The sequence below is a fragment of the Mustela nivalis genome, assembly GCF_964662115.1.
Source record: "Mustela nivalis genome assembly, chromosome: 15".
Classification (NCBI taxonomy): Eukaryota; Metazoa; Chordata; class Mammalia; order Carnivora; family Mustelidae; genus Mustela; species Mustela nivalis.
This window is the reverse complement of record NC_139034.1, coordinates 21,070,094-21,089,634: the sequence shown is the minus strand read 5'-3', so window position 1 is coordinate 21,089,634 and position 19,541 is coordinate 21,070,094. Positions and strand designations below refer to the sequence as shown.

The 19,541-nt window shown below is 36.7% G+C and overlaps 1 protein-coding gene across 7 annotated transcripts in view; it reads left to right on the top strand.

The window, feature by feature from the left end:
• Positions 1 to 19,541, top strand: part of CCDC169 (coiled-coil domain containing 169) — a 56,500-nt gene that overhangs the window by 18,798 nt on the left and 18,161 nt on the right. For 4 of the 7 annotated variants that reach the window (XR_014303143.1, XR_014303144.1, XR_014303145.1 and 1 more), the window contains exon 5: positions 14,196 to 14,223. The exons of 1 other annotated variant lie outside the window; for it this stretch is intronic. Coding sequence is in view for 3 of the 6 variants with exons in the window: in XM_082700471.1 (XP_082556597.1) it covers positions 14,196 to 14,223 (28 nt within the window). In the remaining 3 variants the exon portion in view is untranslated. Of the gene's footprint in view, positions 1 to 14,195; positions 14,297 to 19,541 lie in introns of all 7 variants that reach the window. 2 more of the 7 variants (XM_082700472.1, XM_082700474.1) reach the window with 2 other exon arrangements.

Here is a 19,541-nt window from a genome sequence, read left to right as displayed (position 1 = left end):
GTGACAAACATTGCCACAGGGAACATACTTATACACATCTCCTGATAATGAAGTGTTCCTCCAGAATTGGCTAATTTTTCTGTAGAGGGCTAGATACTTAATACTTTTGACTTTGCAGGCCATTTGATCTCTCCTGCAACTATTTGATACTGCTGTTAGAGTGTAAAAGGAGCCATAGATAATACCTAAATGAATGGGTAAGGTTTTATTTTAACAAATCTTGGCTTATAGAAACAGCCTGAGGCTGGATTTGGTCTTCAGGCTATAGCTTGCTGGCCCTTGCTTTAGGGCAGTGGTCCTCCAACTTTGGTAGGTAACAGAATCACGTAGGGATCTTCATAAAAATACAAAGGCCAGCCCTATCCTTCAACCAGCTTGCCACTTTTGAGTTCTTTATTAACCCTCCAGATAATTCAGATATACACCAGAGTTTGAGAATCACTGCTCTAGTGTACATGGAGTGAGATTTTAGATCATGGGATATGCACATTTTCAAATAATGATAGACTCCCTCCGGATCAATTGAAAGACACCCCAGGTCTGCGGTTAATTCAGTAGGTCTATAATAAATAAAAGAGGTGATGAGAGATAAGACTGGAAACACAAGCAGGGCCTCCATAACAAAGGATTTTCTACGTGTGTGAACCTTTCTATATGTGGTGGGAAGCTTTTGAAGTATTTAATACACAGTTTAAAAGCCTTTGCCCCCATGGAGAAAGGCTTTCCCAGGGTGGGTGGGATTTGAGGCAGGGAAACCAGATAGGACGTGTCTGTAGCAGTCCAAGTAAGGGAAAGTGAGTTGTTCAGCTTGGGCAGTAGTATATGATGATGTAGGCAAGGTGATAGATTGAAGAGATATTTATAGGAATGCAGATTTTGTGAGTGCATGGACACTCGGGTGAGACTGGGAGCAGACTGGAAAAAGATTAAGGACTCTCCTTTGAACAACAATTACAGTGAACAGCACTGTAGGATCAGAAGCAGGGGGAGTTTAAGAAATGACTTTAGTTTTGTGCATATTACACAGATGATAGTGATCAGCAAGCACCTGGACATGGTTGTAGACTATGTAAAGTTGTCTCTCTGGATAGAGAATCATGGAGTCATCAGTGTCACCTGCAGTCATGAAAGTATGAGATTGTTTGGAAAGAAATATGAAGTCTGAAAAGAAGGGTTAAGGATGGAACACTTAAGGTGTTAGCTGAGGAGGTGATTGAGCGAAGGTAACTGAGAAGGAAAATTATTGAGAAAGGGAGCAGGGAAAAGAGTGGTATCACAGAAGCCAAGGGAGGAGAAGGGTTTAATGAATGCTCAGCAGAAGAATGTTCTCCAAGTAATTTCAGGTGCAGGGTAGCATAAAGAACATGGTGTGAAGTTCCAGCACATAACTGATGCAAAGGGAAAGACAGTAAGAGGGTTAGAAGCAAGTTAGAAGGTAGGCTATTGAAAGAAAAGGTGGTGTAGTGGAAAAAGAAGGGGCAAGACAGCGGAGTGGGTGTAACCCACTTTACCCAGAAACTTGGCTTTTAGAATTAGACTGTCCTGGTTCAAATTCAGACTATGAGGTACTAAGGAAATTATTTCATCTCTCTGAGGCTTAATTTCCTCATCTGTAAAATGGAGTTAATTAAGCACTCTTGCAAGATTGTCATAAAGGTTATTACAGAAATGTATAAAGCAAATAGCATAGTGCCTAACACAGTAAGCATGTCTCTTGATCAAGTGTTAGTTTCCTTCCTCCCTTTCCTTAATAATGGGAACTTTAGAGGGAGCTCCAAGTCTCATTAGAACAAGTCTGTTGTGAAATTAACCTTAACCCATTTCAAGGAAATAAGGGCAAGTGTGAGTCGGGCAATATAGTTTCACTTACTCAGCTGTGCTGTTCTATAAGTAGTGAATCTTCTGGTACCTCTTAAAAGTGTAGAAGAATTCTGTGCCTTTTTAGTACCCTCCCAGAAAGCAGGGGCTTCTTCGGGGATATAATAAAACGCACTGAACTTTTACTTCTCTTGGCGTTACTGGGTGGACATTTTCTAATCCCTCATATTTACATTCACCAGAAGAACCTACTGCCTACCTTCTAGAATTTCCTGGTATATTGAGCAAAGATCTATAGTCATTCACTGGAAGACTAGAGTCTGTTTTAACCATTCCAGATGACTGCAAGTTAAGGATAATTAGGCCATGTTGTCTCTGATAAGCAGTAGCTATTTTTCAGGTTCTGATAATGGCGTTCTAGGCTTCTTTTATCTCCAGTTAGAATGTGAAGCTGAGAATTCAGCTAAACTCTTTATCAGACCTTTAAGGCTCCTGGTAGACAGGCCCATAGGTGGTTCCCCAGCAACGTTTTGAGTAATCATCAGTGCTTTACTGTTCACCATTAGCATATTGGTAGTTGATGTCTTCTCTCTTTGATTAGTTTATTTAGGCCCACTCAAGCTTAGTACCTGTGACACTGTGCCGCAAACAAAACAGTATTTGACCCTTCTGGTTCCCTACTTTCCTTTACTGTCCAGCACTGCCTTGTCCCGAGTTGCTTGTCAATATGTAGAGTTGTGGTCCTTTAATTTTCAAACTGTCTAAGAATCATGTGAATAACTTACCAAGAGTGCACATTCTTGGGCTTATGCCCAGAAACCCTTATTTAGTAGGTCTGGGATAAGGCTTGGACATTTGTATTTTTAGCATATATTTCAATAGGTTTTATTGCAAAACACTATTATATATAAAATAACAACAACAACAACAACAGATTTAGGGGATCTCTATCCCTCAGAGAAAGATAGCCTCTCTTGTGAAAAGATACTGTAAAGTCTTTATCAAACACTTCTACCATATCCCTGTGGTCAACTCTATTTCATGGTGGAAGCTCTCTTCCTTGATTCATTAGGAGTCAGAAAATTGATGACCCCTTACTTAAAGTCTGTTTTGGCTGCTATAAAAAAAATAAAATTAAAAAAAAATAACCACAGATGGGTGTCTTACAAATGATAGAAATTTATTTCTCACAGTTTTGGAGTCTGGAAGTCCAGGATCACGGTACCAGCAGATATGGTGTTTGGTAACAACTTGATTTCTGGTTCAGAAATGGCTCCTTCTTATTATGTCCTCACATCATGGGAGTGGACTAAGGACTTCTTAAGGGTCTTTTTTTTTTTTTTTAAGATTTTATTTATTTGACAGAGATCACAAGTAGGCAGAGAGGCAGGAAGAGAGCCTGATGCAGGGCTCCATCCCAGGACCCTGGGATCATGACCTGAGCTGAAGGCAGAGGCCTTAACCCACTGAGCCACCCAGGTGCCCCATATAAGAGCATTGATACTATTCATGAGGCCTCTACCATCGTGACCTGAGCATCTCCCAAAGTCCGCACCTCCTAATACCATCATAAGAGTCATTAGGATATCAACATTTGAACTTGGGGAGGACACAGACATTCAGACCATAGCACTTCTATTTCTCTCTGCTTCTTTTTCCAATCAGTGCATTCCCTTGTTTCTCACTACACACAGACACCTTGATCCCTTAAGGGAAACCTCTCACCAGAACACACACTCTGTCAGTCAGACAGAGATAGCACAGAAGATCCTGCTCCCAAAGCCAACAAGGCTATCTGGTGATGGGAGACATGACGGAGAAAGTATGGAAACAGAGAAACTTTATTTAGGAAAACATTGAGTTTGACATTAAATGTTCTCTGAAAGATTCTTGATCAATTTGTAGAAAATCAACTCAATGGGAAATTAACTTGCTGAAATCTAAATCTTTGAATACATTCCTATGATTATAACCTAAGCATTTTAAAGAGTGTTCGATTTGTTAAAAACTAAAACTTAATGAAAATGGCTTAGCATTTATTATCATCATGGAAAAATGTATTTGGAAAAAGAATATGTTTTGGTTATAAGTTCGCATGCATGGAAGACTCTCCTAAAAGCAAGATTTGGATAAATTGGTAAATTTAGAATCCTAGGTGAATGGCCTCTTTGTAAGTTAATCCTTTGGTCAATCGACTTCTTGAAATATTAACTTGTGGATATTTACCTAGCTTCCCTTCTGAACTATGTTTCAGCTTTCCTTAGGACAAACCATAAAATCTCTCTCCTTGCCCTGCTTAGCAGGAAAAGCATGAAGGAAGAGATGGTTTTAAGCCTTACAAATTCTTTCAAACAGCCAGACTAGTCTCTTCATCATGCACTTTGAGCCTTTAAAGAAACAAGACTCTCCCCTCATATCGTTTTCTATTTTGGTCCATTTATGTTCTACCTGCTGATTTCTGATGTCCTTAATCATTGCTCTACTCTTTTTTTTTTTTTTAATGATTTTTATTTATTTATTTGACAGACAGAAACCACAGATAGGCAGAGAGGCAGGCAGAGAGAGAGGACAGGAGGCAGGCTCCCTGCTGAGCAGAAGCCCCACTCGGGGCTCCATCCCAGGACCCTGGGATCATGACCTGAGCCGAAGGCAGAGGCTTTAACCCACTGAACCACCCAGGCTCACCTCACCAGGGTGAGGCACCCAGGCCCCTCACCCTGCTCTTTTATTCATCCTGATGCCCCATACCATTTTCCTGAATGTGATTCCCTTATTGTGAGTCAGATTCTTCTTTTAGTTATGCTGCTTCATGGGGCCTGAAAATATCCAGCCCAGTTTGGACCTCCCAAGGAGCTATTATTACCTCACTACAGTATCCGGTCATGATTCCAGTGGGTTCATTCTTGTCATTTCTACCTTAAGAACATTCTTAGAAATTTTGTTTTAAAATTCATAAGTATACAGTTAGAACCTAATAACCAGGCATTAATAGTAGTCAGCCTAAAGCACTATTGACACCCCTAAATACATTTGTGTTTAAGTGATATATCAGCCACATAGTGAAAGGCCTACTGAAGAGATCTTGGATTCTCAAGAATGTGATAGAAACAAAGCAAGAAGAGGAATTCCCACTAGCCATCTGGCTAGTGGTAGATCTGTAGAACCCATCTGAGACTTCTTCCTGATGTATTCTTTCCCAGATATCACCAGATTTGTGTTCTCCCCAAAGATCATATGTCAGTTTGGACACAGGTGTGTAGCCTCTGAACACAAAACCAGTAACGCATATTTTATATATGAATCTAATAACAATGTTGTCCACAAGGGGGCACTTGGTATTTAAGCATGCAGAAGGCTGCATTCATTCATTGCAATTGTCTTCATTGAAAAAAGTACAGCATTATCTAGGAGCTGTGATTAATTGTATTTTATTTTTCTTTTGTAAGCATTCAGTAGAGTGATTTTTTTACTTGTGGCTTTTATATGTTCTTTAGTATAGTATAGCAATTACCATTGCTTAAAAGATAAGTGGCTAAAACAGCTTTGTTTTTACTTAGGATAGAAGAAAAGGACTTAAAAAAATTTTAACTAAGAATGTTTGATTTCACGTATGTAAAAGTATCCTGAAATTTCTTATTCTTACCCTGTTGTTTCAATGTACTGTTGAGAAGTTCCAAGCAAATTAAGACACGAGTGTAGGTGAAATATTAAGGACTGATTAACATCACAAACAAAACAAAGCAACCCCTGTATGATAAGAGAAGAATTAATTTTTATGTATCTAATTTCTTTTTGGTTAATTTCCAGTGGAATCTTCAACTGAGCTATGGCTTTAGTATGTCTTTTCAGGCTATAGTTTTCTAGTATGTGGCCATTGATTATATAATTAGCTAAAACAAGCTCCTTCGAAAGAGCTTAAGTTATGGGTCTTCTAATGGATTATAAGTGATGGGATGAGAGAATATGTGCCCTTGATAAAACCATTTTTAAAGAATAGTTCATTTTGGAGTCAGTAAAATAAAGAAGTAAAATCTAGAATGAATGTTGAAGTTACTATAGTATAATTTTTTAATTTTAGAGGAATTCTGATGTTTATAATAATTTTTTAAATGGATAATTACAAATATCTTGCTTTTAATGATTCATGGTACTTAATGACTAATACAGTTTTTACAAAATCCAGAATGTATTCTCATTTTCTCTCCAGGACAATTTTTTAAATTAATTAATTAATTAATACCTTTTCTTCAGAGCAGTTTTAGGTTCTTAACAAAATTGGAAGGAAGGTGCAGAGATTTCTCATATACTCCTTACCTCTACACATGCATAGACTTCCAATTATCAACACTATTCATTCCATTACTAGAATGAACCTACACTGACTCATCATAATCACCCAAAGTCCATAGTTTACCTTAGGGTTTACTCTTGTTGTACATTCTGTGGGTTTGGAAAATGTATAATAACATATATCCATTCTTGTAATATAATAAGGAGTATTTTTAGTGCCCTAAAAATCCTCTGTGCTCCACGTGTTCCTTCCCACTATCCACCCCCAACCTCTGGCAACCACTAATCTTTTTATTGTCTGCATAGTTTTGCCTCTTCCAGAATGTCATATAGATGCAGTCATACGACATATAACCTTTTCAGATCGGCTTCTTTCATTTAGTAATATGCATTTAAGATTCCTCCTTTTTTAAAAAAATTATTTTATTTATTTATTTGACAGACAGAGATCACAAGTAGGAGAGAGGCAGGCAGAGAGAGAGGAGGAAGCAGGCTCCCCATGGAGCAGAGAGCCTGATGTGGGGCTTGATCCCAGGACCGTGGGATCACGACCCGAGCCGAAGGCAGAGGCTTTAACCCACTGAGCCTCCCAGGCGCCCCTCCTCCGTGTTTTTTCATGCCTTTATAGTTCATTTGTTTTTAGTGCTGAATAATATTTCATTGTCTGGGTGTATCACAGTTCATTTATCCATCCACCTACTGAAGGGCATCTTGGTTACTTCCACGTTTTAGCTATGAATAAAGCTTCTATACACATCCATATGCAGGTTTTTGTAGGGACATAAGTTTCAACTCCTTTGAGCAAATACCAAGGAGTGCAATCACAGGATCATATGGTAAGAGTATGTTTAGTTTTGTAAGAAACTGCCAGACTGTCGTCATCTTCGTCTTCTGCTGCTTTTTTAAAAGATTTTATTTATTTGAGAGAGAGAGAACAAGCAGGGGGAGGAGCAGAGGGAGAGGGACAAGCTGACTCCATGCAGAGCCTGAGTCAGAGCTTGATCCCTTAACCCTGAGATCATGACCTGAGCAGAAATCAAGAGTCCTACCCTTAACCGACTGAGCCACCCAGGCACCCCTGCCTGACTGTCTTCGAAAGAAGCTGTACCATTTTGCGTTCGCACCAGCATTATATGACAGTTTCTATTGCTCCACATTCTCATTGGCATTTGGTACTTTCACTGTTGTGGATTTTGACCATTTTTATAGATGAGTAGTGGTATCTCGTTGTTTTAATTTGCATTTCCCTGATGACATATGATATGGAGCATTTTCTCATATGCTTCTTTTTCTTTTTCTTTTTCTTTTTTTTTTTAGATTTTATTTATTTATTTAACAGACAGAGATCACAAGTAGGCAAAGAGACAGGCAGAGAGAGAGGGGGAAGCAGGCTCCCTCCCAAGCGAGAGCCCGGTGCAGGACCCTGGGATCATGACCTGAGCTGAAGGCAGAGGCTTTAATGCACTGAGCCACCCAGGCGCCCCTCATGTGCTTATTTTTCATCTGTATATCTTCTTTGATGTATTTGTTAAGAGCTTTGGCCCATTTTTAAATCAGGTTGTTTGTTGTTGAGTTTTAAGAGTTCTTTGTGTATTTTAGGTAACAGTCCATTATCAGATGTGTGTTTTGCAAGTATTTTCTTTCAGTATGTGGCTAATCTTCTAATTCTCTTGGCATTGTCTTTCATGGAGTGGAGTTTTTAATTTTAATGAAGATCAGCTTATTTATTATTTCTTTTATGAATAGTGTATTTCGTGTTGTATCTAAAAAATATCACCATACCAAAGATCATCTAAGTTTTCTCTTATGTCATCTTATGATGTTATATAGCAGGAGTTATATATTTTTGCATTTCATTTTATTATTTTTTAAGATTTCATTTATTTATTTATCTGAGAGAGCCAGAGAACATGAGTGGGGGCATGGAGAAGTAGGCTCCCCACTGAGCAGGGAGCCTGATGGCTGGGCTTGATCCTAAGATCCTGGGGTCATGACCTGAGCTGAAGTCCGACTCTTAACCAACTGAGCCAGCCATGAGCCCCTAGTTTTGCATTTTACATTTAGGTCTGTGATCCACTTTGAATTAATTTTTATGAAGGGCGTGGCTTAGATTTGTTTGTTTGCATGTGGATGTCCATTTGTTCTGGCACCATTTGTTGGAGAAACTATCTTTGCTCTGTGGCATTGCCTTTGTTCCTTTACGAAAAAAAAGTTGAAAAAAGATCTATTTGTTCTGGGTGGTCTATTTCTGCGCTTTCTGTTCTATGTATATATCTATCCTTTTGATAGTACCAATCTTGATTACTGTAGCTTTTTGGTAAGTCTTGAAGTTGGTAAACATCGGTCCTCCAATTTTTTTCTTTTTCAATGTCATATTGGCTCTGAATTTTTTACTTCTATAAACTTTAGAATAAGTTCATCAATATCCATAATATGTTGGAATTTTTATTGAGATTGATTGAGATTGCATTGAATCTCAAAAAAAATGATTATGTTGGGAAGAACTGACATCTTAGTAATACTGAGTCTTCCTATCCATGAACATGGAATATCTTTTCCATTTATTTAGTTCTTTGATTTTGTTTATCATAGTTTTTTAGTTATCCTTATCCAGATCTTACCCATATCTTTTTAGATTTATATCTAAGTATTTCCTTTTGGGGTTGCTAATGTAAATGATATTGTGTTTTTTTTAATTTCAAAATTCTTAAAAATTTCAAAGTTCATTGCCAGTATATAGGAAAACAATTGATTTTCATATATTAACCTTGTTAATATATGTGACTTAAGCCTCTGGCAACCTTGTTATAATCACTTATTAGTTCCACAGTTTGTTGTTGATTATTTTGGGTGTTCCACATGGATGATCATGTTATCTGCAAACATAGTTTTTTCTTAATCTTCCTTCCCAGTCTATACACATTTTATTTCCTTTTCTTGACTTATTATATTAGCAAGGACTTTCAGTGTGATGTTGTAAGAAGTGGAGAGAAGGGTCATCCTTGCCTTGTACCATCCGATCTCAGTGGGAAAGCTTCACAATTCTAACCATGAAGTGTGGTATTATAGTTGTTGTTGTTCTTCTTCTTTAAGATATTCTTCATCAAGTGAAGAAAATTCCTCTCTATTCCTAGTTTACTGCGACTTTTTGGTATAACTGGGTGTTGGATTTTGTCAATTGCCTTTTCTGCATCTATTGATATGATCATGTGATTTTTTTAGTCTATTGATATGATGAATGCCATTAATTGAGACCCTTTTTTTAATGCTTGCCTTATTACCATGAGGTTGCCCCAATGAACCACCCTACTTTCCTGAGTTATAGCATAATACCAAAGTATAGTGCATCTAAAATTCAACTAGGAAGCAGGATCAAGGAAGAAAAGTGAGAGGGGTCCTAGGAATTCTACTTGTGGGAGTAGTCCAAAGGTTAACCAGAGAAAATAAAATACTTTGTGTTTCTATACTGAGTCTAGGGGAAACAAGCACAAAGCTAGAGATGGTGTATTATAGACCAGAGGGATAAGAAATCAAGATATTAAAGGTGAGGGTGGTTATAAAGAAAGTCAGAAGAACAAGCAAGGGGTCCACATCTGATATGAAGTTTCAGCTTAATAACATTTTCCATATATATCTATAAGTTTATGAAATTAGTATGTTGCCATTTTTTGTTGGATGGATTTACAAATTTATTTATTTATTTATTTACTTACTTACTTACTTACTTACTTATATTTATTTATTTGACAGAGAGAGAGAGAGAGAGAACACAAGTAGGCAGAGAGGCAGGTGGGCGGTGGGGGGAAGCAGACTCCCCACTGAGCAGGGAGCCTAATGTGGGGCTCTATCCCAGGACCCTGAGATCATGACCTGAGCTGAAGGCAGAGGCTTAAGTCACTGAGCCACCCAGGTGCCCCCAATTTTATTTATATAGAAATAACTTCAAACTTACAGGAAAAAATGCAAGAATAGTGCAAGAAACTTCTATTTTCAAGAACCGTTTTAGAGTAAGTTGTTATCACTTCTGACTACAATACACAAGGACTTTCTCCTACACAATCATAGTGTAGCCATCAAAATCAAGAAATTAGCACAGATTCTTCACTGCTCAGACAGTTTCATCAGTTGTCCCAATAACATTCTTTATACAAATAGGCCCTGTTCAGGATCATATATTGCATTTAGTTGTCATGTGCCTTAGTGACCTAAATCAAAATAATTTTTCATTGATGGGGAATAGACTTTCACCATATCTATCTATCTATCTATCTATCTATTTATCTACCTTTCTATCTCAAATCATTACATTGTATATTTTACGTCTTAAAGTTATAATTTATATCTTTTATGTTGTAATTGTACATCTTACAATTTTAATTGTTAGACCTCAGTAAAGCTGGGGAAAAAGTAGTTTTTCAGATTTTCTTTGACTTTCAACCTTGACACTTTCAAAGATTCCTTGCTAAACATTTTGTAGAATATCCTAGTATGTGTGTTTAATGAGTCCTTATGATTAAATGCTAATTATACATTTTTTTGTAAGAATGCCACATAAGTCAAATAGTGTTCGTATTTCATCCATTCAATTGAGAGGTTATTTCAACTTGGTTCATAATTGTTATCATTAACTTTGATCACTTGATTAAGAAGATGTTTGTCAGGCATCTCCATTGCAGTTATTCTTTTTCCCTTTGTAATCAGAAAGCATTTTATGGGGAAGTATTTTGACAGCATGTAAATATACCATTCCATATTGACTTTCATCCACTATTTTAGCATCTTTTGATATTTTGGCTGATAATTACTATCATGTCCATGACCTTCACTATTTATTAGTCATTCTACTATGGAGAAAATCTTTCTTTTTTCTTTATTTATTTATTTGAAAACTTTAGATCAGGATTAACTCATGGATTTTTATAATATAATTTTATGTTATATTCTTTTATTTTTTTTAACCCTTTTTTTTTAAGATTTTATTTATTTATTTGACAGGTAGAGATCACAAGTAGGAGAGAGGCAGGCAGAGAGAGAGAGGAGGAAGCAGGCTCCCCACTGAGCAGAGAGCCCGATGCGGGGCTCAATCCCAGGACCCCAGGATCATGAACTGAGCTGAAAGCAGAGGCTTTAACCCACTGAACCACCCAGGCACCCATATGTTATATATTTTTATATAATTTTTAGCATTATTATCTAATTTAATACTCAGATTTTCCCAGCTTTAGTATGTTGCCATTTTAAACTTAACACTTTTTAATTTAGGGATTCCTAATAAAAGTACCGGGACAGGTAGCTGACATCTTGTATATAGCCTGTTTTATAATTCATGCTGTTTGAGTACAAAATTATTGAAGAACTATTAGAGAAGTAGAATGGTGCTTTAAAAAATGTGCTCGGCTCCGTAGCTCAGGGGTTAGAGCACTGGTCTCGTAAAAAATGTGCTTAATTATAATGGTTCACATTTTGGCCAAGATTTTTTTGGTTATAGAATTAAGAAGGGAGATAGTGTATGTAGTAGGCTCTCAGGCCTGAGCTCTGTTAGTGAAAAGTTTTTAAAGACTTTTAAAAGCCAGTTCATTGTTTGACATATTCACTCTTACATGACCCTATCTTACAAACCCATACTCTTCTTCCCATGTACAAAATTCCTAAAATACTCCCACTTAATGAAATCCAAATGTCCCTTGCAAAATTAGAAATCTATGCTTGGTACCATTAAAGCATTGAGTTTACTGGGATATAAGTTGTGTAAAGTTGTAGAAAGTGGTTTTGGTAAAACTGAGCTTGAGGTGTCAAATGTTAAGGATAGGCACACAGATTTAGATTTGGATGTGATATTTATTATCAGAGAAGTGATAGCTAATAATTGAAGTGAATGGATAAGACATATATAGAAGGAGATCTCAGGAGGTGGCAGATTGATTGAGTGATTGATTCTAAAGATTTTATTTGTTTATTTGACAGAGAGTTAGGGAGAGCAGGAACACAAGCAGGGGAATGGGAGAGGGAGAAGCAGGCCTCCTGCCTGAATTTTACCTATTTCGTATGATTTCTTCTATGAGTTTCTAGAGTTTTGGGTCATATCTCACACAGGTGATCTTTAATATAAAAATAACTTGTATTCTAGTAGTTTGTTGATAAGCTAATTTCTTTTAAAACTTAGAATGCATTTTCCCATTGAAACAATATTAAAATGAGTAGGTTCTTTCTCTTTTACATTTATAAAAGTGTATTTAACAAATGATATAACTAAACCATATTACTATGGTTATAGTATATACCATATATATGGTAGACTAAGCTAGAAATTCTCCTAGCAAAGGTCTATACAGCAAAAATTTGAACTACTTTCATCACTCCTTGATCACGTCTTCAAAAACTGTTCATACTTGAGCAGTGATTTATTTCATAAGGGTTTAATTTTCTATAAGATAACTCAATTTAACCTCTTAAATTTGTGGGACTTTCATGGACTTTCTTCTGGAGCAGGTTTTTATTTGGGGAGGGAGACTGAAAGCTATTTATGACACCAGTGCATGGTTTTCAAAGACAAATAAGGCCTGCCTGTGAAATATCACCCAGTTATGTTTTAATGGTAATCAAATATGCATAGTGGAGAGTTGTCACAACCAAGAGATTTGTATTATCACTGATGTTATTTTAAGAGACAAGAACTTGCCTGTTTCAGCTGACCTAATTATCCTATTGATACAGTTTTTTATATTCTGTAAGTATTAACAAGTATCTAGGAGAGAATACGTTTTTAGAGAATTAGCTGTTTTTTAGGAGGGTATGAGCTCTAAAATATCTTGCAAGTTTGCTTTGTGGAGATTTAAATCAGATGCTTCTGTTTTTCTTTAAATGTTTCTTTTAATAACTTCAGTGACCTAAATATCATGACCAATAACGTTATGTAGAATTCAGTCTGGAGGGTTTTTTTAATGTTAATGTGGTAATGTGTAAGAATATGAGAAAAAATTGAAGTTACTGCAAATAATTTGTTATTGGTTTAGGGATTAAAGTTTTAAACCAAATTATATAATGCAGTATTTTTCTGGCATTTGGCTAAACCTCTACTCAGCTTCAGCTATTTGTGATGAATGACATTTGGCTTGAGATCTTAGTTTCCAGAACTGTCCTACTCTGCAATATTTTCTCAATTTTCCTGGTCATCAACTATTTGTCTGTTCTTTTCTATTGTACTGTTGTTACACTGGTACCAGTCATGTGAAAAATATATAATAATATTGTTTAGCATGGCCTTTGGAGTCAGATTACCTGGATCCTTTTTTTTTTTTTTTTTTTTTTAAGATTTCATTTTTGAGTAATCTCTACATCCAACGTGGGGCTTGAGATCCAGAGTCTCATGGTCCAATGACTGAGCCAGCCAGGCACTCTAAAATACCTGGGTTCTAATTCCAGTTCTACCACTTATTAGCTGTGTGTCTTTGGACCAGTTACTTAACATCTAATAGATGCAATTTTCTCAACAGTAAAATGGAAATAAATATATTAGCCATCTTCATGGCTTTTATAAGGATTAAATGAAATCATCTATGGAAAGCACTTAGCACAAGTACTGACTTGGAATATTGTTAGGGTTAAATAAATATTGTAATTATTATTATTGTTATTACTTAAAAAGTACATATTATAGAATTTGAAGTCACAGAATGTTATGAGGTAAAGGCATTTGCCAGTGAAGAAATTTCTTACTATTATTTAGAATATGAGTTCATATAAAATTTACTATTTATACTTTCAGGAATACTTAAATACATTACTTAAACAGCTAGGAAAAGAGAAAAGAAGCCTTGAAAATCAAGTGAAAGACTGTGCACTCAGACTGGAACAAGAATCAAGGGTTTGTTTTTATTCTACACTAGACATTTCTTTGTAACTGCTATTACTTTTAGTATGTTATCTACAAGCCTACTATATTATTATCACAAAATACTTATAAAACTATTTCCTATACTATTTTTAAAAACAGTGTAGAGACATAAACTTTACTTATTAATAGCCTTGCTAGTATTGCAAATCCTCTCTGATGTTGGATTCTTTACTTTTGTATTTTTTTCCTGTAGGCTTACCGCAAGACCAACGATGAGTGCTGTAGGTACCTCGCTGAGATGTCTTGGGTAACTTTTCTTGTCTTACTTCTAAATTTTAAGAGTTTTCTCCTACTGTAAGTTACATTTTTCACTTTTCTAGACTTTTGATTGGTTCGGTTTGGTATACAAACACACATTGGAATTATGGGAAAAAAATCTACCAAGTTTCTAAATATGAAAGGTAAAAGGAAAATTTATAGGTTTTATAAAAGGAGAAAAAGGAGATAAAATTTGCCCAGATTAAGGGAATATTTTACATACTTGCTTCCTTAGTTATCCTTTTAGTTTGATCTATAATTTCTAGAATTCAAACAATAAGCAGTTATCCCTCTGCTATCATGAAATTCATGGTATTTTATGTCATAATTATGCACATAATTATGTATCTGTCTTAGATACAGCACTGCTATTACTAGAAAGGATTACTAGAAAGGTTGTATTTACGATACAGGATAGGCAAGTGTGCACATACATACGACAGGACAGGAAAGCGATCAGTAAATTATGGATGATACATATTTTCCATAGTTTTCCATTTGCCTTTCAGTTTCATTTATGATGATGTTAGTATTACTGAGTTTTTGTTTTGATGTTATCAGAGCTATCTTTTATTTATGGCTTCTGATATCATAGTTTAAAAGTCTTTGTTGCAATATTTCATAACATCACATCTTTTTTTAGTACTTGGCTAAATATTTTACATTTATTTAATCCTTGTTAACTTTATTTTGATGTATGTTTCAAAGTAAGTATATGAGTTTAGTTTTCAATGCACACTATCTACATGGAAGTGTCCAGAGAGCAGTTGGATATATGAATCTCAGGGTAGAAAAGATAAAAAATGGGAGATACAGACATATTTCCCATATTAGCATAGAGATAGTAAATGAAGCCATTTGAATGAATGAAATGCTTCAGGGAGAGTATACAAGGTGAAAAGAAAAGATAGTTTAGAATATAGCTCTGAAAAGTTTCAACAGTGATAGTCAGGGGAGGTAGACCCAAAAAGAAGGTTGAAGTCTTCAGGACATTAACTAGGTGAGGCAAGGAAGTGGAAGACCTTGAGGGCTTGGTTTGCCATAAAATAAGTCTGCTAATTACTATTCTGGCATTTCCAGCAGATTCATGAAAAGATTGAGAGGAAGGGAGTTAGGATTGGGGGTTGGAGCTGATAAGGAGATGTATAAAACAATTTGGGAATGAAAGTCAGGGCAGTGGTGAATAAAGGGAGGCCTGGACTTCTAGTAATGACTAAGTTTAGGTTAGAAAATTGAGACAAGATCGGGCGCGTTCTAAAATAAACAAGTCAGGAAATGACAGATGCTGGCGAGGATGCGGAGAAAGGGGAACCCTCCTACACTGTTGGTGGGAATGCAAGCTGGTGCAGCCACTCTGGAAAACAGCATGGAGGTTCCTCAAAATGTTGAAAATAGAACTGCCCTATGACCCAGCAATTGCACTATTGGGTATTTACCCTAAAGATACAAACGTAGTGATCCAAAGGGGCACGTGCACCCGAATGTTTATAGCAGCAATGTCCACAATAGCCAAACTATGGAAAGAACCTAGATGTCCATCAACAGATGAATGGATCAAGAAGATGTGGTATATATACACAATGGAATACTATGCAGCCATCAAAAGAAATGAAATCTTGCCATTTGCAACAACATGGATGGAACTAGAGCGTATCATGCTTAGCAAAATAAGTCAAGCAGAGAAAGACAACTATCATATGATCTCCCTGATATGAGGAAGTGGGGATGCAACATGGGGGCTTAAGTGGGTAGGAGAAGAATAAATGAAACAAGATGGGATTGGGAGGGAGACAAACCATAAGTGACTTTTAATCTCACAAAACAAACTGAGGGTTGCTGGGGGGAGGGGGTTTGGGAGAAGGGGGTGGGATTATGGACATTGGGGAGGGTATGTGCTTTGGTGAGTGCTGGGAAGTGTGTAAACCTGGTGATTCACAGACCTGTACCCCTGGGGATAAAAATATGTGTTTATAAAAAATAAAATATTAAAAAAAAATTGAGACAAAATAGAATCAATCCTTGTAGTCTCTTACTTGTAAAACAGTCAGTTCACACTTGATGGTTCCTGGATACTCAGTTGGCATCACTGCTTACTCCTGCAGCACAGGCACCCTCATGCCTTTCCTCAGACCATTACTCCGCCTGGAATTTGCTGCTTTTCATACATGCTAATTCTGCTTCCTTTTGGTTCTAGCATAAATGCTAACTGCTTTACAAGACGTGATTTGAGGAAAGACCACAGATTTTAGAGTCATTTAAATTTGGATGTAAATCCCAGCCTGGTACTTAATTGTAATGCAACCTTTTGGGGCCTAATTTCTTTTCTTCTTGGTAGAATAGGAAATAATAGTATTGTCTTGTAGGGGATTTGTGAGCATTTAGAGATATAATGTATGTAAAGTGCTGAGTAAAATGCCTAGCCCATAAATATGTTCTAAATTCTAGGAAATGGTGAACATTATTTTCCTGTGTTTTTTGTTTTTTTTCCTGATCTCCCTAGCCTCTCTCTCTGTGACAGGGGCATTAGAATTTCTAGTTGCCTCAGCCTTCCTCCTTTGCCTTTGTTTGTCTGAAAAATTCACTTAGGTGGAATAGGTTCTACTCTGATTATACAGGCTCACTCAGCATATAATCAAAGCCTATTTTAACAGCTTCCCAGGAAGATGTTAATCCTGTTTCCAGTATAAATGTTAATAAGGATTTTCACTCTAGAATGAATTGTTAATCTTTGTAGTCAAAGATGGTTGTGACCATGTAGATATTAGGGTGACCGGAAAGGTCAAGAGACGATCTGCAGTTCTTTCCATGCTGAATACATAAATAATTGATTCTTAGGTAGATAACTAGAGCTATTTGCTGAGACTGCTGTTTATATTTCTGCTGTCTTCACTGTTTTGAATGAAATTGTGTGTTTCCATATCTTGGTGCTTTTCTAATTTATGCAGTATGTATAGAGTACAGACATTGAGTTTTAAGATATATAGGTTTATTGCATTAAAGTCAGGCAGAAAGGCTGCGTAGAACTTGTAACACAATAAATTTAAGTTCTACATAGAACTTTGTCAGTAGATCTGAGATATTGTTGAATATAATGTTTTGGTTTACAGGTAATGAACCTGAGGCTGTTCTGTTTCATTGTCAGGCAATTCTAATTATTAGAATTGTTAAAGCATCATATGATGCTCCTTATTCTCCTTCCTTAAAACATTTGTTTTGGTTTCTTCCTCTAAAGAACACAGAACAATTCTATACATCTCCTATGTGACAGCTTCTCAAAGATGTGAAACCAACTCTTAAGTGTTTCCATAGTTTTTTTTTCCCTAAACTAAAATATTAAATTACCACAGAAGTTACACTAGCAATTCCTTACATCATAGGTTCCAGACTATCCAGCTGTTTCTGTTGTATTTTTGGACAACTCTATTTTATTATTGTTTGTTTGAAAATAGAGTTCCCCAGATTTATTTTTATTTTCTTTTTAAAAGATTTTATGTATTTGAGAGAGAGTGGGAAAGAGAGAGAGAGAGGGGGGCAAAAGGAGAAGCAGACTTCTTGACAACCAGGGCTTCAGATGGGGGGCCCGATCCAGGGACCCTAGGAACATGATCCAAGCTGAAGGCAGACACTTAACTGACTGAGCCACCCAGGAACACTAGAGCTCCCCGGATTTAAATCTAGACTTTAAATATAATCTCAACAGCATAGCTATTAAAATCTTGCCCTCACCATACTTATTTTTTTCCCCTCTGCTGCCTGAGAAATCATTCTGAAATATAGATATGGTGTTGTTCCCTATTTTTTTTTGAAGGTTTATGTATTAATTTGAGGGAGAGAGGGGTAGAGAGAGAGAGAGAAAATTCCCAAGCAGACTTCCCACTGAGCATGGAGCTGACTTGGGGCTGGATCCCAGGGACCCTGAGATCATGACCTGAGCCAAAATCAAGAGTTGGACACTTAACTGACTGAGCAACCCAAGCACCTCAGTGATGTTCCCCATTTAAAGCCTTCAGTAACTTTGCATTGTCCAGGGGATTTCAACAAAGTTCAGTCTAGTCTACAAGGTCCTTTTCAACACCCAGTGCCTGCCTTTCCAGTTGTGTCCATACTCACACCCTGTACTGCCCCCAGACCAATGACATATATGGTCCCTGCATATGCCATGCTGTCTTATTCTTGTAGGCCCTTCCTGCTTTTTCTGCCTCGAATGTCCTTTCCTTAGCTCTTAATTGGCTACTCTTCCAGGCCTCTGATGGCTTGAACTAGCATCTGCTTTATGCTTACAAAGATGTGCAAACCTCTGCCAAAGCAGTGAATTGTACAATCTATTTATCATGCTCCAATAGATTGTAAGAACTATGACTTATCTTTGTGCCCTGGTGCTAAACTAGAAGTGGAACCTAGTGGATGCTCACTAGTGTTTGCTGAGTGAATAAATGAATGAATTTCATCTTCTGGTCCAGTGTGCCCAAAATTGTCCCACTTAGCAAAGATGCTCTAATGTCTTCACAAAGACGCTCATCCCTTCCACCAAAATAAAACAGAAACCAACTTTTATTTTACCCCCTCTTAAGAAAACTACTACCTCAGCTTTCCTTTTCTCAGTCAAATTTCATGCAAGGGTGGATATACTCACTGCCTTGCTTTTAATCTTTGACCTCTTTCAACTTTCTGACCCACAGCACTGGGCTCTGGCACAGTTTACCTTTTAATAGCCAAACATAATGACTCCTTTTCAAGCCTCCTGGCAGTGTAGACATCTCTTAGGAATTTCATATTGCTAACCATGTTCACTTTTTTGAATATCACCCACCTCTTGACTTCCATGAAGTATTTTTTTCCTGGGTTTTCCTATTCTTTAAAGGATGGCCTTTAGTAATTCTCCTGCCCCTTAAAAGTTGCTTTCTCAAGTTTATGTCCTCAACTCTCTTACTTCTCTGTGTGTTCTGACCGAGTGATCTCATTTACTCATGTCTTCAATTGCCATCTCTAAGGTCACCAGCCTCAACTCTTCCTGTACTGGAAATTTTATTTACACCACTTATAGGAAGTCTCCACTTTTGTATCACAGAAGTATCTCAAAACAGACAAGAATGAAAATATGATCTTGTTTCTCCATTTCAATATACATACAGCTTCTATTGTTATGTCTTTCTTAATGAGAGAACATATGTATTATTTATATTCAGTATCTATTACAAAAACTTTTAATGATCTTTATGCCACAAAGATGATATGATTGTCAAAATTTCCTCTATATTTATTTTTAAAAAATCACATGGAA